Source organism: Lycium barbarum, chromosome 1 (genome assembly GCF_019175385.1).
Source record: "Lycium barbarum isolate Lr01 chromosome 1, ASM1917538v2, whole genome shotgun sequence".
Classification (NCBI taxonomy): domain Eukaryota; kingdom Viridiplantae; phylum Streptophyta; class Magnoliopsida; order Solanales; family Solanaceae; genus Lycium; species Lycium barbarum.
The window spans coordinates 150,134,785-150,149,016 of NC_083337.1; the positions used below are offsets into that span (position 1 = coordinate 150,134,785).

The 14,232-nt window shown below is 39.2% G+C and overlaps 1 protein-coding gene and 2 pseudogenes across 1 annotated transcript; 2 read left to right on the forward strand and 1 right to left on the reverse strand.

The window, feature by feature from the left end:
• The first annotated feature begins 9,118 nt into the window (after window positions 1-9,118).
• Window positions 9,119-10,958, forward strand: LOC132615590 (cytochrome P450 71D7-like; annotated as a pseudogene).
• On the forward strand, window positions 9,342-9,779 carry LOC132616216 (cytochrome P450 71D7-like). Its single transcript, XM_060330834.1, has one exon. The coding sequence runs from the start codon at window positions 9,342-9,344 to the stop codon at window positions 9,777-9,779; it is 438 nt and encodes a 145-aa protein (XP_060186817.1).
• Window positions 10,959-11,950: 992 nt separating the features above from the next.
• Window positions 11,951-12,846, reverse strand: LOC132615662 (mitogen-activated protein kinase kinase kinase 20-like; annotated as a pseudogene).
• Between the last annotated feature and the right edge of the window lie 1,386 nt (window positions 12,847-14,232).

The following is a 14,232-nucleotide window of genomic DNA, read 5'->3' on the forward strand; positions in this document are numbered from 1 at the left end:
TAAATCATTGACTTCATCAATCATTGAACAAGCTTGAGTTCCAACTGCATATTGCTTCTATGTTGAGATAAGAAATACTTTAGCAATTCATAATTATTTTTGAATGGAAAGATACAACAACTAAGGCAAAATGCAAAACACTAATCACAAGTTTATAGAAGCAAAAACACTTGGCAAGATCACTTTCAAAACCATAGAAATTTTTATATAGAAAAATGTTGCATACTGTTTACCCCGAATTTAGGTAACCAATTGAATTTATAAGTGAGGTATAGGATATGTGGATGAACTTTAATCTATTTTAGGTTTATGAAAAATATTTATGGATTTGCGTGCTATATCATGTGTATGCGAATATAGAACAAAAATATAGAAATTTATGATTAAGCCAACTATATTGGATGAATAAGCATAAAACACCACTAGTCCGGACCAAAAGAGAGAGCTTCAATATATATTATCTATTACAATGTTCTTGATCTCAAAAAAAGCTAACCCTTTAAAGTAGGGAAATGCCCCCTATTTATAATTTTGCCTTATCGGCCTTACATACAACATAAAGCCTTTTTAGAATAAAAAAAATCCTAAAAGGATAAGGTTGGGCCGTACGGTTCTGACACCAGTACGGTTGTCAGTACAATGTGACAGAACGGTCTTGACGCGTGGCAATTTTGTAACTGATTAACCGGACCAATGACCACGATCAACTCGGTCATGGAGAAACCGAACTAACAGCCACGATCAACTCGGTCATGGAGAAACCGGACTAACGGCCACGATAAACTCGGTAATGGAGAAACTGGACCAACCATGATGCAAAGTTTGTTTCGGAGATGCCGGACTAAACAGATTTACTTCACTTTTCTCGGATCAATCGCACCTGGTGCAATCTCCCGGGTCCGAAGGAAAGACTTCATTCTCGTGCTTGTTTCTTCCTACCCCTCGGTCCCCGGTCTAATCGGTCATGCATATATCTGATTTTTACCGTATACAGATAGTCCCCACACTTCCCGGACCATAGTTGTACCGGACTAACGGGAAGTGGATGAGTTACAAAACCGGCGGTTCTATAAGCTCGTTCTTATCTTTTCATTTTAGCAGGAACAATTGCGTCACGTCCCTCTACCATCAGCCACGTGTCTCATCCCGAACGACTGACTTCAGTAATCGCCGTAACGCACGTCGTTTCAAATCACGTCTCATTAATTGTGGGACACGTGGCATCCCCGGTTGGTTGGCCTCTGTAACCGTTACGGTCTCCTATGCCTATATAAGGCTTTTAATCCTTTCATTTCTCCATTTTACTTCTTCACTTTCTTATTCTTCACTTCTGATCATCTTCATCTCATATTTTTTGCTGGTTTCAACCATTTTCGCCCCTCAACTTGTTGCTTATATTGATTGTAAGAAAATCAACTTTGCCAACTTTTTCATTTGTTATTTTCCGATCGAAAGTGTTGTTTGTTTCTTCTCTCACTTTGCCATTTTGAATTTTTTCAACTGCTTCTTCACTCTTTCTTTTTTTTTTTAACTTGTTTCTTCTCCCTTTTCGAATTCACCAATCTCCTTTTCCACATCTTCCAAATGTCTGCCAACACCGAAACCACCTGCCAGGATATTCCCTCGATTTCTTCTCAAGGAGTCGAGCCAACTTCACAACCCAAGGGCAAAAACGTCGTTGAACCCACCGCTTTGGACATAGTACCGTCCAAACCCAACTACAATAAAGAATTTGAAGTCGAGAAGCCTTCTCCGGTTGCGGATAGAGGGTTCGATGTAAGGCGATATCCTTCGTCCATCACTGAGGATAAACTTGACCAGGTCCGGGCTGATTGCGGATGGGATAACCGTCCGGTGCAAGTGTTCGCCCCCGGGCCCGACGAATCTATCGCCGATCATACGGAATGTTTACTGTATGTTTATACCTATCCCTTTACACTCAAGCTTAACCCCTCAATTGACCCGGTTATTTTGGATATGTGCCGGACATATAACGTAACCTTGGCCCAAATTGGTCCGATAATCTGGAGGACCGTGGCCTGCCTCAGGCTGTTGGCCAATAATATAAAAAGGGAATTTACGATGACATATTTCATCCGTTTATATTCCCCGAGGCTATTCCGAGGGGGCGTGATAAAGCTCGCCAAGCGAGGTCGGAACCCGATCTTTTCGAAGATGGATGAGGACAGAGACCGAGGTTGTCTAGAGCGCTTTGTCCGGGTGAGGACCACGGACATTATTCCGGCTGATTATATGTCCTTCCCGGAGGGGTGGAACCATAATCGTTAGTTTCTTAGTTCTCCCTTCAATAATTAATCTTTCCCTTCAATAGTTAAAACTTGAATGCTTTGTTAAACACTTGTATTCACACTATTTCTCCCCTTTTCTCTTTTTATCAGCCGTGGCATGGATACCTCCAGCCGTCCGGAACATGAATGAATGGGTCGGAGCACTCCTTGGTCAACACACCCATGAATAACGGACATGGGGGCACCTGTCGCGTGGCCGATGGGTTGCCCAAAATCACAGTAATACTCTGCTTGAGTTGGAATATATTGTATCTCCTACCTTTTCCTTTCCCTTTTATAACCTCTTCGGTATTCAGGTTTACGCAAGAGCTTGGTGGAGCCAAGACCGGAGCCAGCAGCCGAGCCAGCAGCGCCGGCACCTGAATTTTATTAAGCGGGGACATCCCATATTATTGCTGCTACCAATAAAAGGCGAAGAAAGCCCTCGGACAAAGGGCAGAAACCGAAGAAGAGGGCAAGAAGCATCGTTCGGACCCCGAGGGATGAAATAGAGCCCGATTTCCTTGTCCGAAAGGTCAGTGTAACCCCCTCCGTCGCTTCTGTTCCGGAGGAGGAAGCCACCATTCGGCCATTTCGCTCAGTCGGGGAAGGACCGTCAGCTCCGGTTTTGCACACAGGTAGGGAAGAAGTTCTTTACCTGCCTTCTCTAAGGTCAATTGTATATGTTGACATTTCAGGTGATGCTTCATCTGAGGAGGCCCCTTTGCAAAGGACTAGAAGATCCGGGCTCGCGTCGCTGTTGAGGTTGAATAAAGAGCTGAGCCTATCCCTGAGACCGAGGCTCCACTGGATGTCGGTCCACTGCCCGGTGATGACCCCGTTGCAACATCCGAGGCACCTGCTTTTACCGAAACCGCCGGGGCTATTCCAACTTCTCCTGCGCCGAGATCAGATAACTTCGATGACATGTTCTCGGATACCCCACCTGCAACCAGGAATCTCCCTATCCCACGAGTCACGAGGGCAGCTAACCGGTCCATCGAAACTGGTTCAAGGGAAAGCCTTGTACGCATCTTTCCGGCCCCGAGCGTGGAACTGAGGAGGACAGGGTCGACCGTGATTACTGTCCCTGAGGATTGTAGTTTTTTGTCTCGTCCCATGGGAATTGCAAGCTATCTGAGGCCCCTCATCTCGGACTAGGATAAGCGAAAGATGACCGGAGTCCCCTGGCAGAGTGTCATTAACAAAGGCGTGCACGCGGGCAACCGAGAAAGCTTATCAGCCTATCCTTTCATAATTCAGTGTGAATTTTAGCTTCTCGTTTATCCATGTTTAACTTCTCGTTTCTTTTACAGAGTGTGGTACTCGTCAATGAGGCCTTCATCTGTGCTCAGCAAGAGGTTGACGACCTTAAGGGCCAGCTGGATGCCCAGGGTCGGGAAACGGAGAAGTTCCAGTACCTTTTGCAAGTGAAGGAGGATCAATTGAACCGAGCAGCTGTCTTTTCCAACCTTCAACCCGAGCTCGAAGCAGCTAAAGCCGAAAATCTTCGGTTGAAGGATGTGTTGGCCGGAATGGTCGAAGAGAACCGGCTCCTGGAAGCGGAGAAGGTCGGTCTTAGCCAAGCTAATGCTCGTTTTTCTTCGAGGCTTGGTGAACTCGAGACCACTATCTCTAACCTTCGGAGGGAGCTTGACTCGGTCAAGACTGATGCCGTGAACATGGCTGAGAGGGATAGGCTGCTTGAATCCGAGAATGCTGAGTATAAGAACAAGTTGAGGGTATTCGAGCAGAAAGCCGAAGATAGAGCCCGGATATGCGACGAGTTTAAAACCAAATTCGAGGAGACGGCCGAGGCCAATGACATTCTTAAGGCCGAGCTCGAGTCGGCTACTCAAGTCCAAAGGAATCCTCGATGATGAGACAGCGGAATTAGTGGCCAAACTGGCCCAGGCTGAGACCGATTTGGCAGAAGCCCTTAAGAATGTGGAGGCTGCAGAGGCTCATACCACGATTGCGGTGGAGTATGAAGGGTGGAAGTCCCGGAGGGCCACCCTTGAGCAAGCCCAACAAGGTTTTGGGGACCTCCCGACCCTAATACTTGAAGCCAGAAAGATCGAGGAGGAAGCCAAGAGAGCCCTCGATACCGATTTCGAGGATTTCGAGCGGACAATATCTGAGCATTCCGGTTCCAGCTGCACCGGGTAGACCAGGGCCTGCACTTAGCCTTTATTTTGCCTTTGCCTTTTTGGCTTGTTTTTGTTTTTTAACTTCGTAGAAATTTTAGGTGTAAAAAACCTTCATATATGGAATATGCATTTTTCCTTCTGATTCTCTTTATTCTTTTATCTGAATGCTTATTATTATGACTTTTGCCCAAATCATCGATCCCGTTTAAGGGACAAGCAAAAGCTCGGAGTCATTTTTCCGGACTGTGCCTGAATATTGGCTTTTCTCTTCGTTCGATACATTTTGTCCGGGGATTTGATCGAGTGGTTTGCCCGTGGGACTTATTTATGCTCTGTGAATTCAGACGTCTCCGAATCACGTTAGGCATTTTCTAGGGGCGATATTTTTTTCGACGATTCACTTATCATAGATTAGGTTCGGACACCTGAATCCCTGCCTTACCCATTTTTAATATAGCAGTCCCCATTCGAGGGTGTTTACAGATTTTGGCTTGGTTCAATGCGACCTTGTTACCTTTGTTGAATTTCAACTATAGTCCCCGGTGTAGGGTATTTGGAAAAAATGATGCCGAATTTCGGCGGTAATCACCGAGGCTAAGGTGTTTAACAAGAAGACATATCCGAAATGCAATAATCTAAATTTTCAATAATCTTTATATTGCAAGTATTTGCATGTACATGACATGAAGACTTTGTCCGTTTCCCTATGTTTTTGCGGTAGCAAATACTAAATGGACACGATTCGTTCTGATCGTTTGGTCCTTACATCGAAACCTAATACAAAAGGTCCGGTTTTGGACGAAGGTGAAATACAAAATTTTGAGGACTCCGTCGGGGTAATGCCCAATGGCGTTCTCCTACTTTGTCGAGCTGCTTCGTTTTCTATTCCCCGGGGTAAGCCTCGATGTGGGTATAGTAGTCCCCTAGGGTTTATCCGAGTTGCAAGGTCGGGTAAGCACTATCAAGTCCCCACTCGTAGGGTATACCCCGAGTTTTCGGACATTTATACTCGTTTCTATCAAGTAACACGTTGTACTTGTTGCCTCATTAAAAACCTTGTCGTAAAACTCATTTTGGGACAAAACCGTACTAAGGAAAAGAGTGCAACACGTGTTTTCAGACCTAACACCTAACTTTATCCGGTACTCGACTTCCTGCAAAAAGAAAGGTTTACAAAAAACAAACACGAGGGTAGGCGTCCATACCTTAGCAGTAGTATTTCTTCAAATGAGCCACATTCCAGTTATCGCGCAACCGTTGTCCATCCATGGCCTCCAACTGATATGTACCCGTTATTCCTGTTATCTTATACGGCCCTTCCCAGTTCGGCCCCAAATTTCCGTCGTTGGAATTTTTGGTGTTCAAAGTAACTTTCCGAAGCACCAAGTCCCCAACTTGGAAATGTCGAAAATTGGCCCTCCGGTTGTAGTACCTTTCCATTCTCTATTTTTGGGCTGCAATTTGGACCAACGCGTTTTCGCGAAGTTCATCCGTGAGGTCGAGTCTTAAATCAACGGGTAGAAGATAGAAACCAAGATTAAAAAATCACTGTATCCTAGCCCCACGGTGGGCGCCAAACTGTTTACCCCGAATTTAGGTAACCAATTGAATTTATAAGTGAGATATAGGATATATGGATGAACTTTAATCTATTTTGGGTTTATGAGAAATATTTATAGATTTACGTGCTATAGCATGTGTATGCGAATATAGAACAAAAATATATAAATTTATGGTTAAGCCAACTATATTGGATGAATAAGCATAAAACACCACTAGTCCGGACCAAAAGAGAGAGCTTCAATATATATATTATCTATTACAATGTTCTTGATCACAAAAAAAGCTAACCTTTTAAAGTAGAGAAATGCCCCCTATTTATAGTTTTGCCTTATGGGCCTTACATACAACATAAAGCCTTTTTAGAATAAAAAAAAAACCTAAAAGGATAAGGTTGGGCCGTACGGTTCTGACACCCGTACGGTTGTCAGTACAATGTGACAGAACGGTCTTGACGCGTGGCAATTTTGTAACTGATTAACCGGACCAACGGCCACAATTAACTCGGTCATGGAGAAACCGGACTAACGGCCACGATAAACTCGGTCATGGAGAAACCGGACTAACGACCACGATCAACTCGGTAATGGAGAAACCGGACCAACCGTGATGCAGACTTTGTTCCGGAGATACCGGACCAAACAAATTTACTTCACTTTTCTCGGATCAATCGCATCTGGTGCAATCTCCCCGGTCTGAAGGAAAGACTTCATTCTCGTGCTTGTTTCTTCCTACCCTCGGTCCCCGGTCTCACCGGTCTTGCATAAATCCGATTTTTACCGTATACACATACAACTTTGTATTGAAGATTTAGTTTGCCTCTGAAGGGAAAACTGTTCTTCAAGTGCATTTGATCCCCTCTACTAAGTTAGCACGTTGCCTCGGTTGGGAAAATAACACGGTTTTACCGGAGAATCTTCATTAGATAGGATTATTATAAAGGATTAACACATATGTATTTTTTTCGCAAAATTTGGAAGTACTATCTTTTACCAAAACATTGTACTCATGCGCGCACACAAATATATTCCAATTAAAATCTATTGAACTCTAAAACTGGCGACTCAAATTTCAAGGGTTAATAAGCTCCTGCTGGAATGGGAAGTTCTAAACTAAGAAGCCAAAAATCAACCAACTATGGTTCATGATATATGAATCTTCTGTATCCATTCCAGTCTATTCGGGCAATTTCACTCCAAAAATAAGAAGAATAAAAATATGCAGTTAAGTAATAAAAACTTCTTTCTGAAAACGTTGTTGCTATCAGCAATGGAACTGCATTTAGTGAAGATATGGAGCATACATGTTTTGAGAGTTCAAGGTCTAAACAACCCTATAAAAATATCTGCTGCTTTTCTTTTGGAATGAACAACCATACTTCCATTGATTCAAGAACTAAAGAGCGGTACAAGAATGGAAGTTTGGCTTCAACAAATAATTCAGCTGGTTCCTGGGTGAAGTAGTGAAAAAAAATTAAGGAAAACAAGACAAGAAAGATGCCTGATTTGTGACAATGCCATCTCCAGTTGTGTTTAAGCAATCTGGAGTCTGAATCACACTTTTCGTTTTTCATCGGTATCATTCTCTGTTTTTTTTTCTTCATGTCATTCTCTGCTACTTGAACTGCAGTTTTTTTGCTTCCTTAGTTACGTTAGCCCCTCGATGGATACCTATAAATAACAGTAAGTCATGCTCATCATCTTTTGTATTGACAACTCAAAATAGATTGTAAAGAAGGTTAAGGGTAGGCAACTGAAAGTGTGTTTTACAGATGGAATGGAGCATATCTGAAAATTAACCAGATTTACACCTTTTCAGTTTTCAAACTTCAATAATTCTTAATTTTGACTGGCACTATTTGCAGGAACTTATCAGTTAATGTGGGCAATCAATTCTCTTGATAAAAACTTACAGATGAATGAATCATGTCAGCGCAAGTCTTAATGACATGAAATTAAATCTAAAGAGTTTAACTGAAGTGAAAGCATAGAAGTGTTCCCCTTTAACTATAGTTTAAGTTCATACTTGATCATTTCAAGATTTAGAAAGAAGTTGCAGATCTCGACAATAGGAAACTTTCCCTGTCATATAGGTTCTTATAGGTTATTTACACACAAAAAGGTAGTAGATTCCTATAGGTTATTCACATATATAAGATTCAAGAAATGCTGTAAGTCATGTTCTGGTTCAACTGTATAAGAAAAAGTACTTTAACAAGCCTAAAACATCCCTATCTAAGATTATTTTCACTTGAGAAGTTGCTTTCCACAACCAACTTCTCTTCCATCTTCTCCTTTTAAGTTTGTGTCATATGAGTTGTCTGAAGCTGTCAACTTACAAATGTACTGCCAAATTTGAAGTCCAATTCTGCCCTGGGTAAGGTTAAAACCAAAGTTTCAAAGGAGAGAGAGTTTCTAGGATGATCCCGCTTTGCCAAGAAATCTCTGTACAGAAAATTTATGAATCGGCAAAAGAGATTTCGGTTCAGAAAAGTGGACAAGTAAAAGTGAAAATCTATATTTAGTATAGTGGAAAAGTAAAAATGAACGAACAGAGTACTTTGTAAATACTTCCTCCATTCACTTTTACTTATTCAATTTGCACTTGCACTCACCTACAAAAACATTAACTAAGTGTTTATTTAACTAAGTTATTAATAATGTTCCATTTAAAATTTAAATTTGACTACTAGTACTCTAATTAGTTTAGGAAATGATTACTTAATGATAAGGTCAAACTGAAAATAGTTAGTTACTATTTCCCTTTCGATTTACGAAAATGGACAAAGTAAAAGGGACATTTAGAATTAGTTTATTTGACAAGTAAGGAAAGGAAGGGAGTATTATTTTCTTAACTTTTGGAATGATATTTATTGGAATGCAGTCATTCCCAATCAAATCCTGAATTAATTTATTTTTGTTTGTTTGAGTGTTCGTACCAAGTTTTTAGATTTTCTTTCCATTCATTTTACCTTTATTGTCGGGCTGGGATCCACATTTTATTGCAAAAAACATGTCCACGGCTAAAAAAATTTATTCTCTTTTTAATTACTACTTGTGTTTTAAAATTGTGCAAAGATGGCTAAAATACTGTGTAAGATGATGTGCAAAGTTGACCCAAGTGGTTAAATTCTTGATGCCATCGGAGAAAGCTTTGTTAGCTCCAAATTAAGGTGACCAGCTAGAGAACATCTAAGATTGTACTATATTAGTACTACTAAAATTCAAGTCTTCTAGAAGTCATTTGGGAATTGTGACATTATAAAAGGTAGCTAGAATTACCTGAAAATACATCCAACATTATTAGCATTCTAATTTCCTTCCTGTTTGCTCCTGATCAATCGATGGAGATCAATTTAGTTTCATTTTTCCTCTTCTTCTCCATTTTTATTATAGTTAGGAAATGGAGAAGCCAAAAACAAAAGTTGCCTCCAGGTCCGTGGAGACTCCCACTCATTGGGAGTTTACATCACGTGATTAATGGAGCAAATCCGCACCGCATTTTTAGAGATCTATCTCGAAATTATGGCCCTGTCATGTACTTGGAACTCGGGGAAGTTCCTACGGTGATCATAACATCACCTTCTAGGTCGAAAGAAGTTTTAAAAACTCACAATCTTGCATTTGCTAGCAGGCCACAATTCACTTCCACAGATATTGTCATGTATAATAATAAAGGCATTGCTTTCGCGGAATATGGTGACTACTGGAAACAAATGCGCAAAATTTGCATAATGGAACTCCTAAGTGCCAAGATGGTCAAGTCAAATAGCTCAATTTGAAAAGATGAGCTCTTGAGTGTCCTTTCATCAATTGATTCAGTTGGGGGTACCTGTGAAGTGAACATGACCGAAAAAATTATCTAGTTCACAAGCCCCATGACATGTTGATTAGTGTTCGGAAAATTGTGCAGCGATCGAGACGAGTTGATAAATTTAATGAAAGACGCCTTGTTTTTAGTAGGAGGATTTGATGTGGGTGATTTCTTCCCTTCGTGAAAGTTACTTTACAAGATGAGTGGGGCAAAGTCTAAACTGGTAAATATGCATCAGAGGGTTGATTCAGTTCTAGAGAGCATCGTTAATGAACATATTAAGAATCAAAAAGACGGGACCAAGGGAAATGGTGTGGATGGAGGTGAAGATTTGGTTGATGTTTTCTTAAGAATTAAGGAGAATGACCAACTTTAATTTCCAATCACCAATGACCACATAAAAGCTGTGATTTTGGTAACTAATTTTCCCCCGTATCTCAAACTTTTGCTTTTAGAGATTAAATTAAGAGCTCTTCTCATTGGATTGTTCTGTTGTTATTTGCTTATTTATTTATTGTTGATGCAGGACATGTTTACTGCTGGGACTGAAACTTCATCTACAACTATTATTTGGGCATTGTTGGAACTGATGAAACACCCGAATATTATGGCCAAGGCACAAAGCGAAGTGAGACAAGCCTTCAAAGAGAAAACAAATTTTGATGAAGAAGATCTTGATAATTTGCCCTGCCTAAAGTTAGTGATTAAAGAAACATTAAGACTACATGCTCCAAGTATAGTGCACACAGCATGTAGGGAAGAAACAATTGTTGACGGATACAGAATACCTGCTAAGGCCACAGTACTAGTCAATACATGGGCAATGGGAAGAGATCCAAAAATTTGGGACGATCCTGAGAGTTTTATACCAGAGAGATTTGAAAATTCTCCTATCGACTATTTGGGAAATAACTATGAGTTTCTTCCATTCGGTGCAGGAAAAAGGATTTGTCCTGGAATGCAATTTGGTTTAGCTAATGTTAAACAACCTTTGGCTCGGCTCCTTTACCACTTTAACTGGGAGCTTCCATATGGAACAAGTCCAAGAGATTTGGATATGAGTTAGAAAAGTGGATTAAGTGCAGCGAAAGAGAAAGATCTCTTCTTAATTGCCAAAACAGATCAAAGTTTGGATGTCGTGCTTTAAATGGTGAAAATGAGCAAAGAATAAGCTCCACAAATTTTTATTCTTCATCTCCTTTGACTTTGGTGTTTATTTGTCTCTCCCTTTTTTCTTTGAAGTTTACCTTGAAAATGAGCAAAGAATAACGTCCATAGTACGTTGGTTTTACAGTTTTGGTTCAAAAGGTCAGATCACCGAAGAATCCTCTGTTCCGCCATTTTGTGTGTAATAGTATGATCACATTTTGTTTCTCTTTTCTCTAAGTCATTGTTTTTTATTCACATGGATATTTTACATTTAAGTACAAATTTTATTCTACTTATCTTTAAATCATTTACAAATTATGCTAAATTGACAAACTTGCCTTGTTTACAAGTCTTGTCGACCGGGGTATAACTTTAAGTACAATATCTTCATCGACTCTTAACAAAAATCCAATGACATGTACCAAGCACACTTTGAAATATACCCAACTTTCTGATTTTTACAAGCCAACCACAAAAAGATTATTATGAAATATTGAAGCAAAATACTTGAATCTGCAACAGAGTGTACATTTTGAGGACTGGACTAGCTCTTGATATTAATAAAAGAAATGAATTAATGCAAAATTTTTACTATAGATTTATCAGATAACTGATTAAGATGCTGCACCATCTCTAAGACCTAACAGATCATTTCCTGGTGCTTTAAGCAGGCATGATGTATTTCATGTTGAAAAGAATACATCTTTTCCAGTGAAAAAGATGTTCCTAAGAGATAATAGTTATCGAGCATCGAATTATCATCAGACATTTCTGTCCTATCCTATATACCTTCTTATACACATAAAAGTCCCATGCAAATGAATTTTAGCAACTGTTTCATGTAAGATTGATAGCCAAGAGCAGGATCACTATTTCGCTCTCATATATAGCTCCCATGCCTGAAGCCAGATTATCGGTATTCTCAAACTATTGTACTTTATTACTTGGAAGGGAACACATTGACTAGAAAATCTTTCATATCCACTTTAGTTTGATTCCACAATCAAGTGGTTGTAAGCTAGTATTCCGCCCACCGCTCATGATTTCCTTGATTAAGACACAAGAGTGAAGATATCAAACTCAGTTGAGAAAAGGATGGTTCAATAGCATGTTGGCAGTCCAACATGAGCTGGGATTCTTGACTAGACACCTTTTTAGAAAATCTTGAGCTTCGTTCGACAATTTTGAATTCTGAAACTTTGGTTCCTCAAACCCTATTTTGTACAACACATCATCATCTGCGCCTTCTTCGTTGGCTGAATCTGATTCCCATAGCGGTGTCCCTGTCAGTAACTCATAAATAGTGCAGCCAAGAGCCCAAATATCGACCTGTGGCCTGTACTCGACGTTAAGCACAGATTCAGGTGCCATATACCTTAGCGTTTCCCAGATCACTCCTTGTTTTTCGTTGATGCCTTGTTCCAAAGTCAGGGAGAGGACGAAATCAACAATTTTGGTTGTTTCATCAGTGCCCACAAGAAGAATATTGCCAGGCTTGATGTCATAGTGAATGATTCAGCTTTTGTGAATGTTATTGAGCCCCAAAAGAAGATCCATTGTTCTTCACCTGAATTGCAGTTCCGAAGATGACCGACAAGGCTTCCACCGGATGCATACTCGAGCATTAAGTTGTAAAGGATGATGCCATCTTCGAATGTAAGAATAGTTCCGAAACAGTGGATAATGTGAGGAGAGTCTTTGAATATGCGAAGGAATTCCGCTTCTTCTTGCAAGAATTGAGAAGCAGTGTGCATGCCATATTTGACGGCAATCAGATATGGAAGAGTAATGCCGTCAAGTCTTGCATTGGACGTAGAAGCTAATGAGACAACACGAAAACCACCTGGACCGAGAGTTCTGCCTCTCTTCCACAATAGTTCTGCCATTGTAAATTAAGTAACACTTTCATGCTACTGAGTGTTGCTGGGTACGCAGTATTTTATAGTATGTATTTTTTACCTTGTACACTATACCTATATTCACGTTATCCTGTTCCTATTTAAATTTGGTTTAAAGCTTTTGTTTCCAATTTTTACGTTCTACACTATTCGTCTTTCTCTTTTTTGCGTGTGTTTTCCTATTCATTCAGGAATTAGCTTACTATTCAAAGTCTAATTTGTTCAGGAATTAACTTCCATTTCGTTCTTGTTTTGAAAAATGAATTTTTTAAACAAGATATTTCTGAAATAAATTAATCAAAAGGGCATAACTTTAGGGAGGGAAAATCAGCAAGCTTTTTTATATTTCTTTTCTAATAATAATAAATGGATGTTAATAAATGTTATGAAGAAATCAAAATAAAAGAGTTAAGTGTAATTTTAAAAACAACTAGCAAGATAAGTGTTATAAAGGAAAATCTGAGAGAAGGCCTACATTTTCCTATTTAAGTACACATGGGTGTCTCAAGAGAAGTCACTAAGGCACTTGCTTTAGGCGCTTGTGAATCCCCCAAATTTTTTGTTGTTATTATATAACTAGTCATTTGTTCGTATTTATAGTTATAGCTCTGTATTTTTAAAAAAATCAGTATCTCATGTTTTATTATATATTTGGGAGATGATCTTTCAAATTAATAAAACTGGTAGTCATTTGTTGCAATACAATACCTTCATTCTTGTTGTCAAAAATATTTTTGGTCGATATTAAGATTTAAGTACTTTAATTCAAAGTTCTAAAATATCAAACAAAGTTCTATTGCATTTAGCTAATACTTTAAACATTGAAAAGAAAATTTACTACATTTCTACTGTCATGACTATATAAGGAAACAATGAACTTTACTAAATATTATTGTAACTTTGTTATACGTATAGTAATTTTCTAGTGGTTATAAGAGGATTTGCTAAAGAATTATAATTAACTGTGACTTCAGATATTGAAATAAAAACTTGCTAATATCGAAGAAGATTTAATGCATTCCTATGACACTATACAAGAAAATTATAACTTTTTATATTAAAAAGTTTTGAAAATAACTTTTAATTTTATATAATATATGATTTTTCTGATTATCATAAACAAAATGTTTCATTTTGTAGCTTTTAGTTTGGGTTCTTCAAATGAGTGAGCAAATTAGGTTAAGTTTCTATCTCTCATTAATTTGTACATATACCTATCCTGCTTATGTGATTTTTGCTTCTTTCCGTACATCCGTTCACTTTTTTTTGTTCCCGTTTATGACGGTTTTATAGATCGTTTTAAACTCAATTTTTTTGAATCAATTATTTTTATCTGTTCGTGAAAAGAAATAGTTGAATCAAATAATCCTTGAA

Excerpts from the sequence above, each read along its gene's own strand:
- LOC132616216 (XM_060330834.1), top strand. The coding sequence starts at position 9,342 with ATGGAGATCAATTTAGTTTCATTTTTCCTCTTCTTCTCCATTTTTATT.